General features: G+C 37.6%; 1 protein-coding gene across 1 annotated transcript in view; it reads right to left on the reverse strand.

Moving 5' to 3' along the window:
- The window catches only part of CNTN3 (contactin 3), a 244,471-nt gene that overhangs the window by 65,579 nt on the left and 159,360 nt on the right, over positions 1-19,532 (reverse strand). The window contains exons 11-12 of the mRNA XM_060109564.1: positions 2,619-2,746; positions 372-547 (exon numbers count right to left, since the gene is read on the reverse strand). Of these exons, the coding sequence (XP_059965547.1) occupies positions 372-547; positions 2,619-2,746 (304 nt within the window). The remainder of the gene's footprint in view (positions 1-371; positions 548-2,618; positions 2,747-19,532) is intronic.

A 19,532-nucleotide genomic window follows, 5' to 3' on the forward strand; every position in this document is an offset into this window, starting at 1 on the left:
GCCTGACACATGGAAGGCATTTAGTAAATGTGACTTCATTCAACTTCACAATATATCATGTTGAAAATAAACAGTTGTATAAGAACACTTTCCCTTCTGTGGAATACTAATGACAAAAGTACCGTGCAAAATAACAATTAATATAAACACAGCAAGTATCGATTTTAATTAAAATTATAGTTTACGGGTTGAAGTAAATATGCTCACTTTCTGGTAATTACTATAATAAAATTAGATCATTACAGAATTCCAACACCCAATTCACTCACAGAACAGACATTACTGGAGTAACACATATGTGCCTGATGTTTCTTTAGGGACAATATGTCAGAGACACATGTAAAAAGCATGAGGAAAGTGTCACAACTTACCCCACCGACTTTCTCAAAGTGAGATCCATCTTTCTTAAAATCTGTGAGGGCTCCATTGAAATACCAGGTAAACATGATGTCTAATAGGGGGTCGTGTTGCACCTGGCAGGGCAAAATGACACTTTCGCCCACTGAGACATCCATGTTGGATGGTGCCAAAGTTATTCTTGTTGGTTCTATTGGGGAAATAAATACAGTTTTAAGTAAAACGTCAGCATTTTTATTTTGATGAAAGCAATTTTCAACAGGCAGACTGTTAATCTAACTTATAGTATGTATGTGTGTGTAGACATACATATGTGTCTATATACATATATATACCTCTGTATCACGAAAAGTCTTCAAGATGAAAAGAGACATTTTGATGCAGACCCATAACATATTTCATTGGATACACAAATTCTTGTTAAATGAATTAGGGTATCTAAATTTATGGGATATAGAAGTTCAAAAATTGAAGTCACCTGTAAACAAGGGTTATAATACTACTACAAAATCATTTTCATTTTAGCTTTATTCCTTCATGAAATACACTGGTAGAAATAGAAATCACTGTATTTTCAATGACTGGAAAATGTATTACTACCAAAATTTAAATAGACTCAAACTTTTGGAAGACTACAAAAATGATGTTTAGAATAGGTAGGATACTAAGTTAAAATATTAATTAATTTGTTTTTTCCCAAATGCAAATGTCCTTTCTATCATCACCATAGTCCTTCCATAGTTGGGAATTAAGCTTCCCTTGACTCCACTTTTCCAGTGCTGCTCCCCATTTCTTTGCTCCATGTTGTAGCAAAAGTCTTCAAAGAGGCATTTATCATGTTTTCTACAACAACAATCTTCTGATCTTCCTCCTACCCAAACCTGTGCAACCTCAAGCCTTTCCCATCTCAGTTGTTCTGACTGTTATTCTTCCTGTGGTTCACCAAACACTCTGCGGGCATCCCTCTTTCCTTCTCTCAGACCTCACAGTCAGTTTGCCAGCAACGCCTACTGACTCTACATGCAGAATATATGCAGAATCGAATCCCTTCCCATCAACTGCTCTGCTGCCACCCTCATCTGGGTCATTATCACTCCCGCCTGGATTACTGCAATGTCTCCTGAGGTTCCTCCCACTTCTACCCATGACTCCCCACAGTATGTTCTCAACAGAGCAGCTAGAGTAACCCCTTAAAAATATATTTCCCATCATTTCATTCCTCTGCTCAAAACTGTGCACTAACCTCGACTTTTCATGCCAACTAAAAGCTGACGTCCTGGGCCTCCCTGGTGGCGCAGTGGTTGAGAGTCCGCCTGCCGATGCAGGGGATACGGGTTCGTGCCCCGGTCTGGGAGGATCCCATATGCCGCGGAGTGGCTGGGCCCGTGAGCCATGGCCGCTGGGCCTGCGCATCCGGAGCCTGTGCTCCGCAACGGGAGAGGCCACAACAGTGAGAGGCCCGCATACCGCAAAAAGAAAAAAAAAAAAAAAAAAAAGCTGACGTCCTAACAAGGTCTACAAAACCTCTACACGATTGTCCCCAAGAAATCTACTGAACTCCATCTCCATGAAATATTTGTTCACATCTCTCCTTCTCTGATCACTTGGGTTTATGCTCCAGCTTACTTCTCCCAAACACTGCTCTGTATTTTACAATCATTTGCAATTTCTTTCCTTCTAAGAATTTCCTTGCCTTATATTCCTACCACTTATTTTCTTTCTACCTTTGGTAGAAGGTAAGCTTCATGTGGGCAGCATTCTTTGTCAGTTTGTTACTGAATAACCCAAGCACCTGGCACATGGTAGATACTCAATGCTTTTCTTCAATGAATAAATGAACAAAACACATCCACAATTCTAAGTGACTCTTTTTGATAGCAAGGGTTATTCCATTGACTCAAACATCTCCAGAAAATATCAAAGATAATGGAAAAGGAAAAAGTGTACCCAAAAGATTTGACATGCTAGAATAGCATGAAGTAAAAGCAGACCAGCCACATATGCTATTTCTAATTCTACTGCCCATTTTGGCAGCATAGTAAGTCATGTGTCCCTGGTACACACCGTGGTGTATAAAGAAATATTAAGGATTGTTCCCTTGACTTTCACTTGTTAGAGAAAACACAAGTGCAAACGAAAGGTCGACCTGCGTACTGCACTGCATATTGTGAAAAACATTTTTTGCTTTGATCTTAATAACATACCACATGCATGTTATCTGTGTATCTCCATGTAAAGCAATCTTTCAGAAATGAACCTACCTGTAACAATCAAGTGTGTTGTGCCATTTGCTTTCCCAAACTGGTTTTCTGCTATGCACGTATAAATTCCAGCATCAGCTTTAGTCACATTGGCAATTTTGAGTCCTCCATCTTTTAAAAAAGAAATTCTAAAGATACAAATGAGACAAATAAATGTATACTAGTCACTTTTTTTCAAAATAGAGTTTTTGTTAACAGAAGTATTGTCTTAAGCTACTATATTTAAGGTAACATAAACCAGCCCTTAGCCTCCTTGGGTCTAAAGAAAATTAAAAGGAAATATATACACACATGCACACAGCAGACTAAAAAAGAAGCTCTACCAATTCAAACATTTCTTGATATTTTTACACAGTTTTACTTAACAGCATTACTTAACATTACATCTGGTTTTGGGGATGCCTTTATCAATTAAGTGTGAAATGTTTTCCAAAAATATGTGGTGAGGTAGATTACTCATGGGTTAGCCTTGTCAATTTGGAGAAAATAAGAAGTAGACATGACACTATTTTCCATAAATCTGAAACAGTTTATGAGAAATGAGAAACTCCCTGGTGTTTCATTATGAACTTCAGAGAGTCAGATCTAACCTAATATAAATCCATATTTTGCAAAAGAACATCTGCATGGTCACCCATGAACTACTTACTGCAAAAATGTGGGCAATGTAAATGAACACATCTGAGTTTCTGAGCATACGATTAAAGTACTTAAAACTTTTGGTCTAACTAATTAACTAAGGAAACAGAAATGAACTTTACATGAGCTAGACGCTATGAGAGTCTCTGAGATCACAGTGTGAGCAAGACAGGAAGTCCACACCTAAGAAGAACTACAATCCTGCAGCCTGTGGAACAAAAACCAAATTCACAGAAAGATAGACAAGATGAAAAGGCAGAGGGCTATGTACCAGATGAAGGAACAAGATAAAGCCAGAAAAACAACTAAATGAAGTGGAGATAGGCAACCTTCCAGAAAAAGAATTTAGAATAATGAGAGTGAAGATGATCCAGGACCTCGGAAAAAGAATGGAGGTAAAGATTGAGAAGATGCAAGAAATGTTTACCAAAGTCCTAGAAGAATTAAAGAACAAACAGAGATGAACAATACAATAACTGAAATGAAAACCACACTAGAAGGAATCAATAGCAGAATAACTGAGGCAGAAGAACGGATAAGTGACCTGGAAGACAGAATGGTGGAATTCACTGCTGCAGAACAGACTAAAGAAAAAAGAATGAAAAGAAATGAAGAAAGCCTAAGAGACCTCTGGGACAACATTAAATGCAACAACATTTGCATTATTGGGGTCCCAGAAGGAGAAGAGAGAGAGAAAGGACCCAAGAAAATATTTGAAGAGATTATAGTCGAAAACTTCCCTAACCTGGGAAAGGAAATAGCCACCCAAGTCCAGGAAGCGCAGAGAGTCCCATATAGGATAAACTCAAGGAGAAACATGCCAAGACACACAGTAACCAAATCGGCAAAAATTAAGAACAAAGAAAAATTACTGAAAGCAGCAAGGGAAAAACGACAAATAACATATAAGGGAACTCCCGTAAGGTTAACAGCTGATTCCTCAGCAGAAACTCTACAAGCCAGAAGGGAGTGGCATGATATACTTACAGTGATGAAAGGGAAGAACCTACAACCAAGATTACTCTACCCGGCAAGGATCTCATTCAGATTTGATGGAGAAATCAAAAGCTTTACACACAAGCAAAAGCTAAGAGAATTTAGCACCACCAAACCAGCTCTACAATAAAGGCTAAAGCAACTTCTCTAGGTGGGAAACACAAGAGAAGAAAAGGATCTACAAAAACAAACCCAAAACAATTAAGAAAATGATCATAGGAACATACATATTGATAATTACCTTAAACGTGAATGTATTAAATGCCCCAACCAAAAGACACAGGCTTGCTGAATGGATACAAAAACAAGACCCATATATATGCTGTCTACAAAAGACCCACTTCAGACCTAGGGACACATACAGACTGAAAGTGAGGGGATGGAAAAAGATATTCCAGGCAAATGGAAATCAAAAGAAAGCTGGAGTAGCAATATTCATGTCAGATAAAATAGACTTTAAAGAATGTTACAAGAGACAAGGAAGGACACTACATAATGATCAAAGGATCAATCCAAGAAGAAGATATAACAATTATAAATATATATGTACCCAACATAGGAGCACCTCAATACATAAGGCAACTGCTAACAGCTATAAAAGAGGAAATCGACACTAACACAATAATAGTGGGGGACTTTAACACCTCACTTACACCAACGGACAGATCATCCAAACAGAAAATTAATAAGGAAACACAAGCTTTAAATGACACAACAGACCAGATAGATATAATTGATATTTATAGGACATTCCATCCAAAAACAGCAGATTACATGTTCTTCTCAAGTGCGCATGGAACATTCTCCAGGATAGTTCACATCTTGGGTCACAAATGAAGCCTCAGTAAATTTAAGAAAACTGAAATCATATCAAACATCTTTTCTGACCACAGTGCTATGAGATTAGAAGTCAATTACAGGGGAAAAAACATAAAAAACACAAACACATGGAGGCTAAACAATACATTACTAAATAACCAAGAGATCACTGAAGAAATCAAAGAGGAAATCAAAAAATACCTAGATACAAATGACAATGAAAACACGATGATCCAAAACCTATGGGATACGGCAAAAGCAGCTCTAAGAGGGAAGTTTATAGCTATACATCCTAACACAAGAAACAAGAAAAATCTCAAATAAACAATCTAACCTTACACCTAAAGGAACTAGAGGAAGAAGAACAAACAAAACCCAAAGTTAGCAGAAGGAAAGAAATCATAAAGATCAGAGCAGAAATAAATGAAATAGAAGCAAAGAAAACAATAGCAACGATCAATAAAACTACAAGCTGGTTCTTTGAGAAGATAAAGAAAATTGATAAACCAGTAGCCAGACCCATAAAGAAAAAGAGGGAGAGGACTCAAATCAATAAAATTAGACATGAAAAAGGAGAAATTACAACAGACACCACAGAAATACAAAGCATCCTAAGGGACTACTACAAGCAACTCTATGCCAATAAAATGGACAACCTGGAAGAAATGGACAAATTCTTAGAAAGGTATAACCTTCCAAGACTGAAGCAGGAAGAAATAGAAAATATGAACAGACCTATCACAAATAATGAAATTGAAACTGTGATTAAAGATCTTCCAACAAACAAAAGTCCAGGACCAGGTGGCTTCACAGGTGAATTCTATCAAACATTTAGAAAAGAGCTAACACCCATCCTCCTCAAACTTTTCCAAATCACCCTGATACAAAAACCAGACAAAGATACTACAAAAAAAAGAAAAATAAAGAGCAGTATCACTGATGAATATAGATGCAAAAATCCTCACCAAATACTAGCAAACAGAATCCAACAGCACATTAAAAGGATCATACACCATGATCAAGTGGGATTTATCCCAGGGACATAAGGATTCTTCAATATATGCAAATCAATCAATGTGATATACCATATTAACAAACTGAAGAATAAAAACCATATGATCATCTCAATAGATGCAGAAAAAGCTTTTGACAAAATTCAACGCCCATTTACGATAAAAACTCTCCAGAAAGTGGGCATAGAGGGAAACTACCTCAATATTATAAAGGCCATATATGACAAACCAACAGCAAACATCATTCTCAATGCTGAAAAACTGAAAGCATTTCCTCTAAGATCAGGAACAAGACAAGGATGTCCACTCTCACCACTATTATTCAACATAGTTTTGGAAGTCCTAGCCACAGCAATCAGAGAAGAAAAAGAAATAAAAGGAATACAATTTGGAAAAGAAGTAAAACTATCACTGTTCACAGATGACATGATACTATATAGAAAGAATCCTAAAGATGCCATGAAAACTACTAGAGCTAATCAATGAATTTGGTAAAGTTGCAGGATAAAAAATTAATGCACAGAAATCTCTTGCATTCCTACACACTAATGATGAAAAATCTAAAAGAGAAACTAAGGAAACACTCCCATTTACCACTGCAACAAAAAGAATAAAATACCTAGGAATAAACCTACCTAAGGAGACAAAAGACCTGTATGCAGAAGACTGTAAGACACTGATGAAAGAAATTAAAGATGATACCAACAGATGGAGAGATATACCATGTTCTTGGATTGGAAGAATCAACATTGTGAAAATGACTATACTACCCAAAGCAATCTACAGATTCAATGCAATCCCTATCAAATTACCAGTGGCATTTTTTACAGAACTAGAACAAAAAATATTAAAATTTGTATGGGGACACAAAAGACCCAGAATAGCCAAAGCAGACTTGAGGGAAAAAAACGGAGCTGGAGGAATCAGGCTCCCTGACTTCAAACTATACTACAAAGCTACAGTAATCAAGACAATATGGTACTGGCACAAAAAAAGAAATATAGATCAATGGAACAAGATAGAAAGCCCAGAGACAAACTCATGCACCTATGGTCAACTAATCTGTGACAAAGGAGACAAGGATATACAATAGAGAAAAGACAGTCTCTTCAATAACTGGTGCTGGGAAAACTGGACCGCTACATGTAAAAGAATGAAATTAGAACACTCTCTAACAACATGCACAAAAATAAACTCAAAATGGAGTACAGACCTAAATTTAAGACCGGACACTATAAAACTCTTAGAGGAAAACATAGGAAGAACACTCTTTGACATAAATCACAGTAAGATCTTTTTTGACCCACCCCCTAGAGTAATGGAAATAAAAACAAAAATAAACAAATGGGACCGAATGAAACTTCAGAGCTTTTGCACAGCAAAGGAAACCATAAACAAGACGAAAAGACAACCCTCAGAATGGGAGAAAATATTTGCAAACGAATCAATGGACAAAGGATTAATTTCCAAAATATATAAACAGCTCATGTAGCTCAATATTAAAAAAACAAACAACCCAATCCAAAAATGGGCAGAAGACCTAAATAGACATTTCTTCAAAGACAGACAGATGGCCAAGAAGCACATGAAAAGCTGCTCAACATCACTAATTATTAGAGAAATGCAAATCAAAACTACAGCGAGGTGTCACCTCACACCAGTTAGAATGGGCATCACCAGAAAATCTACAAACAACAAATGTTGGAGAGGGTGTGGAGGAAAGGCAACTCTCTTGAACTGTTGGTGGGAATGTAAATTGATACAGCCACTATGGAGAACAGTATGGAGGTTCCTTAAAAAATGAAAAATAGAATTACCATATGACCCAGCAAACCCACTACTGGGCATATACCCAGGGAAAACCATAATTCAAAAATACACATGCATCCCAATGTTAATTGCAGCACTATTTACAATAGCCAGGTCATGGAAGCAACCTACATGCCCATCGACAGACGAATGGATAAAGGAGATGTGGTCCATATATACAGTGGAATATTACTCAGCCACAAAAAGGAACGAAATTGGGTCATTTGTGGAGATGTGGATGGATCTAGAGAGTGTCATACAGAGTGAAGTAAGTCAGAAAGAGAAAAACAAATATCATATATTAACGCATATATGTGGAACTTAGAAAAATGGTACAGATGAACCAGTTTGCAGGGCAGAAATTGAGACACAGATGTAGAGAACAAACATATGGACACCAAGGAGGGAAAGTGGGGGGGCAGGGTGGTGGTAGGATGAATTGGGAGGTTGGGATTGACATGTATACACTAATATGTATAAAATAGATAACTAATAGGAACCTGCTGTATAAAAAAATAAATAAAATAAAATTCAAAAATTCAAAAAAAAAAGTCCCCACCTTCATGGAAAAAACAGTCTAGTGAGTGGCACAGACAGTAGATGATGAAATAGGTAAATGTGATAAGTTCAGACTTTTGAGAAGTGTTCAGAAGGGGTGATACTATAAAAGCAATGGCTCTAGGGAGTGTTCCCATGAGAGAGTGCTTCAGAAAAGCCTCTTAGAAAAAGTGTCATTTGAACTGAGAAAGAAAAATGAGAAAGAGCTGACCTGTCATTAGTCTGACTCATGAATCTTTACTGCCCATCTTGTCTACCCAGAATTATTCTTCTTTTCTCTGAATCCCTAAAATCTTTACTATCCATACCATGCATTTAATGCTTAGAATGCCTTTTATCTTCTATGGTTCACATCTTTGATACATGAGTTTAGTATCTATCCAAACGGATGGTAAACTTCTTAAAAGGTTTGCAACTCTAGCGTCAGCATGGCATGGTATGTGTAAACTGTCAATAAATGCCTCCCAATTCTGGGTGATACAGTAGAGCGGACAGGAAAGATGCTGAGGACATTAGACTAGAGTTGGAGGATCTTAACTCAATCTCTAAATATTACCCCATTTGTTGCAAGATTTTTAGGTGTGTGCCAAAAATGTGATTATTAGGACAAGTTTATGTATCAAAAATACACAAGATATGGATTTTATGTTGTATGTATATATGTGTGTGTGTATTTTTCATAGCTTGTGATTCACTTTCGCTTGCATCCTGGTTATATTTTCTTGGGTGAGAAAGTTGTAGGGGAATTGGAGCTGGGGCATAGGGACCTGTTTATGATCCTGGGTAGAGCTTTCCATGAATGTTAGTTGCTCATGTGATTTTTTTAACAAATCAAGATACATTTCAAATACAAGGGTTTGAGAGCAATGGCCTGGACAGCTAATTAGGGAACACATAGCACTATATTTCAATTTGAGGAACTACACTAAAGGGTTAAAAATTCCAAGAACTTTCCTAAGAAGCTGTAAAAAAGGTGCTATGTCTGATTTCCTTCATGAAATCCTGGCCACTTTGTTGGGTGTGAAATGTAATCTCATCATTTTTTGCAAAGAGACGATCAAAAAGAAATTTCTTTATATCTTGTCATAGAGCAGAGATTTTCTTAAACAGTGTGCAATAATAACTGAAAGAGGAAAGCCTGCAGGGAGGTACACATGAATGAAAGCTTTGGAAATGAAGACTCTTTTGAGAAACATGGGGAGTAAGCTAAGGAAATAGAAAACTGATCACTAACCCTGCCTTACTCCCTCCTGCCCAACCCAGGTTTAGACCCCTTTCCCCAGCATCCCACTGCCTGAAGGACAAAGACCACATCCTAAGCCTTAGCCATATCCTCCCATCAGGACCCCGCCCCTCTAACTACATAAGTCCTCGTGAATTCTACCCTTTGTTTGCTCTTCTCCAGTCACACAAGCCTTCTTTTAATTGTTTTTATGCTCTTCTTGTCTTGGGGACTTCATAAAACCTGATCCTTATGTCTGATAAATGTGTACTCAACCTTCAGATTCTGGTCACTTCCCTGAACCCATGGGTTGGATTACATCTTCCTGTACTGATTATTAATCAGCTGTGTTTTTGTCATAGCATTTGGCAACTGGCCAATTATATACCTGTGTGCTTATTTGACTAATATTTTTCTCCTCTTGTAAGCTCAGAGACAGTAAGGTCTCTTGAAGCAGGGAGAGTGAATAGTGTCTGGATTACTCACCACTGCATTCCTAGAGCCTTGAACTATTCCTGGCACAGAGGAGACGCTCAAAAATAATGCCTGTTGAATGAACAAGTGACTGTATGCCTTTAAAGAGTCACTGTAGAAGAGATGGGATTAGTGATGGCAGGTTGCAAGGCACTGAGAACTTTACAAATTACAAGGAAGTAAATTCAGAAAGCGTGCAGACTTTTACTCACACATATATTTATATACATATGCACATATGTATATATGTTCTCTATATAAATTGTGTATATATATATATACACACACACACACATCTATACATATGTGCATAAATATATATATGTGGAACAAAGAAAGATGAAGCAGTAGAGGGCTGGATGAAGAGAACTGAACAAGTCCTAGGATAAGAGGACTGAAAATACACTTGTACTATTAAGGAAGATATCAATAAAAGGGCAAGGGACTGAAAGTAAGGGAAGCACAGGGGAAACGAGGGAGGGAGGAAAGAGAATGAGAGAGAAAACTGGTTGAGAAAAGTCTCAGAGGTGGAAGGAATGAGTATAAACGAAGGCAATGCTCCTGACCCATTCTGACTGCTAATCCTATTTGTCAAATTTTTGGCCAAGATCCCCAAAGAACATAGTCCTTGATCCACAGCACTGCTCAGTAAATTTTACCTACCATTGCTTTAAAAAGAAAGTGCAGATTTGCTAGAGATTTTCCTATGTAAAGAAAGCAAGCTGATATCAGAAAGATGGTTATCAGAAGGTCTTGAAGACATTCAAATGGTGAGGCAACATCTTATCTGTTCTGAGATAGAGGGTGGAAATAGAATTGAAAGCCCAGGAGGCTGGGCAATCAACCACTTCTGAGATTAGTAAGCAATAAAACAAAGTAATGATGTCTCTTGTTGACTGAACAAATATTCAACTTAAGCTTACAGCTTCTGATTTGGGTACCACAGAGCAATTTCAGGTATCTTCCCAACCCATGAACTAGTGTTAACAGTCAACCTTTCACTACAAATATAGAACTATTAGCAATGATGGAAGAACTAGAAATCCTTTAGTGCAGGAGGTTTAATAACTCTAAATGAGCAGGCCTAGCCTCATGACTACAATGAGATAAGAAACAGTTTCAAAGGCAAGGTTAACACCTCGGGAGTCACACACAGAGTCCAAAACAAACATACTGACTCTCAAAGAAGCAAACTCTGTACATTGTAAAATTTTGAGCTAATTGGATATTTTCTTCCTCAATTGGTTCTTCCAGTAAGTTCTAAGAGGCCCACAGGGCATTTCACACAACATAAAAATAAACAATATTGAGTAAATGGATGGAGTAATTGCTTCTCAACAGAAAACCTTCAATAACCCATGCTTCCCTACAGAGATCTGAAGTGAAAATTTTATACCACTTCACTATAAATGAAATTGCTTTCTGAGCTTTCTGGGAACACGTTTTTCTGCAAATGGGTAGAGATGAAAATGCAGATAACCATGAGTAACTCTAGTCTTGGCACAAAAAGTTAAATGAAGATTTATGAGATTAATATTCAGAAATGTGGTACTCCAGGTTGCTTTGAGAAATGTGCAATTTTAATCATTGTGGCATTTTAACTCCTTGATCAGTTTTATAATATACCTTTATATGAACCCTTTTATTGTTTTTTTCCTTTTGTAGGAAAAGAGGTTATTTCACTTAACTTCACGCAGTCTGTGGTTAGTTTGGGATAAGTAAACTTAATTGCTCTAAGCTGGTCTAATGGTCCATGCTGTAGTTCAGTGATGGAATTGAATTTATGACTGTTAAGAAACCCTGTTTGCTCTGAAAGTAGACTGTTGTCTAGGCAACGTTGACCTATACTGTATGATGACGTTTAAGCATCCATAATAAGACACTATGTTTTAGAATGAGAAAGGTATGGAGTATTATGCATGCAAGGCAGGATTTCTGAAAACATTCTTTTCCCCCTGCCTATTTTCTGAATATTACAGTAGTTTATTCAACTTGAATTTTAACAAACACACTGCAACTCTACATTTTCTCAGGAAGCTCATCTCAGTGGAGATGAGATCACATGAGATTGTAATGATTAAACTGTTCTATAGAAAATAACAAGGCTATTTTGGACTTCACTTTGTTAGTACATATTGTAAGAGATGGATGTTTAAAATTAGCTACAAGAGAAAAGTACTCACATTGCATATATTACAGGATAAATAATAACAGTTAAGAAAATCAAGCATAAATTGATGAAAACGCATGAGAAAACAAATGCCAGAGACAAAGAGCATATAGTGTATATTTTCATTTACAACCAATCTCATTTCCATATGCTTGGTAAATAACGTCTCCCCCTTGAGTTCAAAGGTAACCTACAAATAGTATTTAGGAAAATAGTATTAGCATTTTCATTCTTTTAGTTATACCATTTTGAGCTTTCATCTTATGAATTAAACAGTGTCAGTTTAGTGATTGATTGGTTAGAAAGTCTCCAAGGAAAAGACAGGCAGAGTAGAGAAGATTCAGCAGTTAATTATCCTTTCTTTGAGTAAGCACCAGGCTAATAATATGCAGCTGTGTTACTTTGTTGGATACACATGTTACACAGAACAGGCACCTGAAGTCCTAGAGAAACAGGGTGTGGCTCCACTCTGTAGCCAAGATAAATATACATTTTTCACATTAATTAATACTTCCTCATGTTTATAAGAAGAGAACCAACAATAAAGGAACATTTTCATTACATGTATAAAACCTTTCCAAATGTACATCTATCGTAACAAATATATTTGGAGCTAAATTTATTATGACAGAGACTCAACAGTTTTTTTCCTCCTAAAATGGACTCACAACTATAGAACAAAATGCCTCTAAAAAAAGATTTCCAGTTTGAATGGTTATATAAAACTATTTATCTAAGTAATTCATGAGGCCCAGGCAACAGTCCATTTGAAACATTTAAATCCTCATACAACAGAGGATCTGCAAAAATTATAAATGCTCAGATGAGTTAGTAAAACAAACAAACATGACAAATCAACAATTCTCTGATGGCTCATGTATTCAAAGATAACCTCGAAAAGAATACGTAATAAGATTCAAAGGGGCCTCATACTCGACACTATTCTTCTTTGCCTGAGAGATTCATGAGTCAAATCAATGCAAATCAAGATGTCAGGTGTAATACAGAGAAAGCTGATGCAAAACTGCTTAAGTGAGCAGCTATAGTTTCCTGACACTTCATTCTAGAATTAGGCAGGCCTAAGCTTCCTGGCACATGCAGATGAGCACAGGCCCTCCCTGTAAGGGCAAGCTCCCTTCCTGTGTGGTAAACAGAACAGCAGAATACCTACAGGCAGGCAGACACCAAAGAGAAAGAAGGAAGACGTCTGAGCTACAACATCAAGGTCTTCCACCCAATTTCAGGAGTCAGACACTTTCTCTGGGGAAGGGTTGAAGAGAGACACAAGTGTTACCCAAATGGGTGTCCTTCCCCCTAGAGACTAGCAGTCCTGGAATGGAGTTCACCTCCAACAATAATGCTAGAAGCAAGATACCTTGTACGCAAAAGGGAAATTTCATTGACTCAAGGGATGTAGAAGGTGCTGGATACTTTTTGGCTGCCCAGAATCTATTCCCCTTTCTTTGGGAACCAACACAGATCTTCCTTTGGAGAATTCTCTTCCACTATTGTGTGCAGTCTTAGTAGGAATCAGTCATGGTCCCCATCCTATCCCTAGCCAAGGGAGAAATACCAGACACAGGGCAGCATTTCTCAAACTTTACTATGCACCATTCACCTGGAGGACTCAGTCCTTCAAATACCCACTGCTGGGCCCACCACCAGATAAGGTGTGGGACAGGGCCCTGGAAATTACATTTCTAATAAGTTCCCAGGTGATTCTGGTGCTGCTGCTATGAGGACCACACTTTGAAAAACAATCATCTAGGCTACGTCCTTTGGGCTCTCCCTCTGCAGACTTTGATTTGAGACACGAAGATGAAAATAATGATTAGTTTATTCATTCCAGCACTTGCCCTGACAAGATGGGGCAATCCAGGATTCCTGGAGCCAACTAGCTCCTGTCCATTCCTAAGTCAGTTTCTACAGCTAATCTAACAATTTTGTTCAATATTCTTGTATTAATTCTTAGCTAGAGTGCCCAAATCCCTAAAAAATACAAGTTACTAATAGTTGGCGACACACACATAGTATTTGTTCAATAAATATTTGTTGTCTTAATGAATATGAAGGGTTCTGAGACAATTTTCTATAAAATTTTCTAATTTTCTACAAGGTTCTATCACAAATCAAGAATGGCCCCCCAAACACATGCCCTGATGTTGAGCTCTTGCAAGATGAAATGGTTTTAGTCCCACTATTTCAGTTCCAAGGCCACCCTCTTTTATAGAGGTCCATCAATATTTAAGTGACTCATTTACAACCTTATGCAGTGTTTCTAACCTTTCTGGGACACAAAGTTCTTTGAATATTTGAAAAATCTGAGGACTCTCTCTGCAGAACAAATAAACACATATACAACCATAACAATAGCAAAAGATCTGATACAATTCAGGATGAATTATCTAAGCTTCTGTGGACATCAGGTTAGCAACTCCTGCTAGCAATTCAACTCATCCAATGACACAGGGGTGCATTGGAATCTCTTTGTCTTGGATGCTTTAGTGTGAATCTTTTAAGATGTGCTTTATTGAGATTTTCTAGTTATATGACTGTGTACATTTGATGACTGGCTCCTTAAAAATTATCTTGCACAAAAAGAGAGAGGTAATATTGCATAGCTCAAGAAGGTAGAGTCTTAGCTCAGATGTGCATCCACACACTGGAGTGGGTCCCAAGGTTTTCTGAGAAAAATCTCAGCCCCAATAATCTGAACTTGCTTGTTCGTCCTCCATGCAGAGGTTAATCACCATCATCTATTCAGACACAGGGTCTGGTGATCCATCACACCTCTAATAAGATGATATAAGCTTTAACACTAGTTCAGTTGACTCTTTAAGCATGTGACTCTGTATTTTCACAGCAGCACCTTCTCTTTACCTCAGATTCTTGACGCTGAAAATAACCTTGAAGTAATTTCTATTTACATGCTTATTAAACCATACATGTTAGAAATAATATTTATGGAAGATTAGCTGAAAAACAATGTCTATCTATTCCTCAAGCATCTAAGTCTTAAAACTCAAAGTTACCCTTGGATTATGAGGAAGAAAAACATTAAAATTCATATTTCATTTTAAGGACATTAACTTATATATTATGCAACATTCTCTCCATCACAATCCATTGCATTTGGACATATCCATTTGCATACTTTTGCCTAGGAAGAGTTGCATATCTCCTTATCAAATGGCTTCATTCAATCTTACAAACAGTGTGGATTGTGTTATTAGCAGTATTTTTCTCTGCTCATTTGTTAAAAGTGTTGAGCCAAAATTGTGGATCTCAACTAAGCAAATGGATCTGTTGGCATACGTTTGGTACACTAACCTCAAATATTCACTCTACAAGTATTTACTGAACATGTAGTATGGACCATGCTTTGCAATAAGCAAAAAAGATTTACTCGTAAGAATTTATTCTGTCCTAATGAAACTTACATTCTAGGAAATTTGAACTCTGGCATATTTTTTGTCTTCAATGTTCATTTTGTGTGTACTCTAATAAACTGTCCTCAAGTTCTTTTTGGAATGAGGCATCATGTTAGGAAATGAAATAAACTAGAAGACATAAAGGTATTAAAATGAGTAGTCATAAGAAAATAATATATAATAAATTAAGTAAGGTATAAGGTGTTGCAAGAACCTGAACTAGAAAAACATATAATTTATATCAAGCTTTAAAAACTATGATTTTCCCATTTATGTAAATCAATAAATACTGCAGAAAATTAAGTGCCTAATACAATCTTTAAGTTAAAGGTGCTTCCTTCTTTAGCATTTGAATGTAAAAGGTTAGAAAATAATTTTTTCCCAAAACAAGACATTTTATATATTCAGTCCCAATTACAGATGTTTTTTCAGAATTGCAAGACTCTCAAAGGGTCAAACGCTCTCGTGCGCCAACAAAAACTGCTCTAGCAATGACATCTACATTAAGACAGGATTATAAAATACCACAGATAATATCAGGAAGTGGAAAACATGTGAAAGTACAAAATGTTTTTTTCTTTAATTTGTTAGGCAGTAAGAAATGTAACTCAGTGTACCAATTCATTAGAACCTACAGAACAGATCATACATTATGAATAACTCCTTTCCAGCCTAACTATGTGGGAGGCATCAACCATCAACCAACAATCCGCATGTTTATTCCTTTTTCACAGAAGTGCAATGGCACCTCATCTAATCATTCATTCAACCATTCTTCCATCCATTCCCCCCTATTTCTATTAAGGGCTTCAGGAAGGGGGAAGAATAAACTAAAATATAGTACTTTTCATATTTTAATAGGAAGCCTCAAGTAGAAATCTATAAAAAAATCAATTTTATACATTTCTAAGAAATTGCTGCAATAAATTAGATAAGAAAATTATAGGTACTTTTAAGACATGGGAAACGATCCAAAAAAGAATAAAATTCACTTCAACAAATATTTGTTGAGTACTTATGACACTCTAAGTGTTCTGAAAAACACATGTATGAGTAAGAACTAGCCCCTATCCTTTAGAGACTTTCAATCTAATGGCGTGGGGGGTGCATAGAGTTCACCACAACTATCAATACAATTTGATGCTTTGGTATGAAATTTTGTATCTGAGGTACAAATTCATCCAGCTCTACCTCAAAACACACAATATCCTTTTCTCCATCTCCTCCACTGTTACCCTAAATCAAGCCTCCAGTACATCTTACCCTGACAACTCCAAGTTGCCTCCTAACCAGATTCATTGCTTCCCCCCTTTCTCTCCTCAACCCACTCTCCACACTACAGCCAGAGTTACCTTTTTTAAACAGAGTATGTCACACCCTGTGTTAAAATCACCAATGACTTCTTATTCCATTTAAAATAAAATCCAGCAGTTTTATCACTGTCTTCAAAGACCCCATTTCTGGATTCTGCCCATCTCTGAGACCTCATATTTCATTATTCTCCCTTTCTATGCATGATTCTTCAGTCACACTGGCTTTGCTCCTGATTCTCAAATGAGTCAATTTCATTCCCGTCTCCAGGCCTTTGTTCTGTTGGGACCTCTTCCTGCGAGGCACATCTTCCAATTCTTGGCATGACCCATTGCTTCTTACTATTTAGTTCTCTGTCCAGAAGTTATTTTCTTAAGGAGGGCTTTCTTGAAATACCCTATATGATTATACACTTTTTGCCCTTAATGGCTAAAGAAATTATCTTCTTAACTTATTCATATGCTGTCTCTCCCTTCTGCAAGTTCCACAAGGAAGGGACCATATCTGTCCTGTTCACTGTGGTTTTCTCGGAGCCTGCAACAAGGCATGCCGGATGGGTGTGCCAGACTGTATTTCCCAAAGGTGGCCACAGTAAGATTTCCCATCCCAAATGCTCTCCTATAATCTTGCTACAGTACTCTCCCATTAAGAGGTGGAGTCAAATCCCCCTCCTTCTGAATCTGGTCAGCTCAGTGATTCACTGATAACCAATGGAATGCAAGGAAAGTAAGGTTTTGTGTCTTCTGAGCCTAGCCTATTCAACTTCCACCTTGCTTGCTTGAATATTCGCTCTTGAAGACTTTAGCTGCCATATAAGCATTTCAACTCCCGGTGAGGTCACTGTGTTTTGAGGGAACCCAAACTAGCCCACGTGGAGAGACCACATGGAGAGGCTATGGGCCTGCCAGAGAGAAAGCAGTGCACAGCCAGCGCCCAGCAGCTCCAGCTCCAGCACAAGCCTGACTGCAATCACGTGAGACACTCCGAACAAACACTGCCGAGCCAAGCCTTTCCCCAATTCCTGACCCATGGAAACAGCGAGCGATAATAAAGCGATTGTTGTTTTACACCATTAAATTTTAGGGTGATTTGTTATGCAGCAATAGTTAGTGGGAACAGTAGGTGCTGAATAAATATTTGATGAGTAAATGAATGTTGAAATGAATAAACATGTATGGAACAGTGACCAAGTCTACAAAGATAGAGAAGGTGAGAATCCAGGTGAGATGGCCTTCTGCACAAACAGCCACAATTCACTGTGTTAAATGATACAGTTGGGCCTAAAGAAACCACAAGGGTAAAGCAGAAGAAAGTGCAATTAATCTCGCCTATTGGGCTTGGGAAAGGCTTCCCATGGTGAGTAACATTAAGCTGGGCCTTGAATGATAAGCAGGGGTTTGCAAGACAGAGAAGAAAAGACATTCCAGCCAGAGTAAATCACAGGAGAATAAATGCAGAGTGCAATGAGAATTCTGTTTTGTCCTCCTTTCTTTTTAAGAATTACTCAGAAGGCAATGGTAGGCACTCTTGATAATGTTAAAGGAGTCAATATTCTTATTTTGAGAGAAGTCTCCTGTTTTTTCCTGTCTTAAACATTATTACGAGAAAAAGTGCAATGGTAGTATGTTATGATATGACAGGGGTCCTCAATAAAATATTTTTTCTTTGAATTTTCAGTGAAAGCAGAGATAAAGAACATTGACTGGGCCGTAGGAAAATGCATGTGGGATTTTGGGGCTTGAGTGAGAAATTCTATATGACCAAATGGATGTGGTAGGGAGGGACATACCCAGTAAATAAAACATCTATGCTGAGCACGGTTATGAATTAATGTACCCAGTTCTAACACAGAACTGGCTGGAAGTAGATTCCAATGCCTAGCATTGGAATTCACTAACCTGTTTTCCCCTACCAAAATCATAAAACTGACAAAATATTTTTAAAGGGGCCCTAACTTTTTTTTTTTTTTTTTTTTTTTTTTTTTGCGGTATGCGGGCCTCTCACTGTTGTGGCCTCCCCCGTTGCGGAGCACAGGCTCCGGACGCGCAGGCTCCGGACGCGCAGGCTCAGCGGCCATGGCTCACGGGCCCAGCCGCTCCGCGGCACATGGGATCCTCCCAGACCGGGGCACGAACCCGCACCCCCTGCATCGGCAGGCGGACTCTCAACCACTTGCGCCACCAGGGAGGCCCGGGCCCTAACTTTTATAATCCATAAAAATCAAATTTAAAATATGGATTTAAGAACCACATGGTCATCTGCAAAATTTAGTTGATATAATTTTAGAAACCATTTGACAGCTGCAAATTCTTTAATAACATTTGGGTAGAATTTATTCATGGTTAAATAATGTAAAACTAATCTGGTTGTTGTAAAAAAGAAAGGTCTTTACTCACATTTCTTTTAACCCAGTCTTGTTACTCATAACGTATCTGAGAAACACAATGAAAAAAATAATATTAAAAACTGTAG

Source organism: Mesoplodon densirostris, chromosome 10 (assembly GCF_025265405.1).
Source record: "Mesoplodon densirostris isolate mMesDen1 chromosome 10, mMesDen1 primary haplotype, whole genome shotgun sequence".
Lineage (NCBI taxonomy): Eukaryota > Metazoa > Chordata > Mammalia > Artiodactyla > Ziphiidae > Mesoplodon > Mesoplodon densirostris.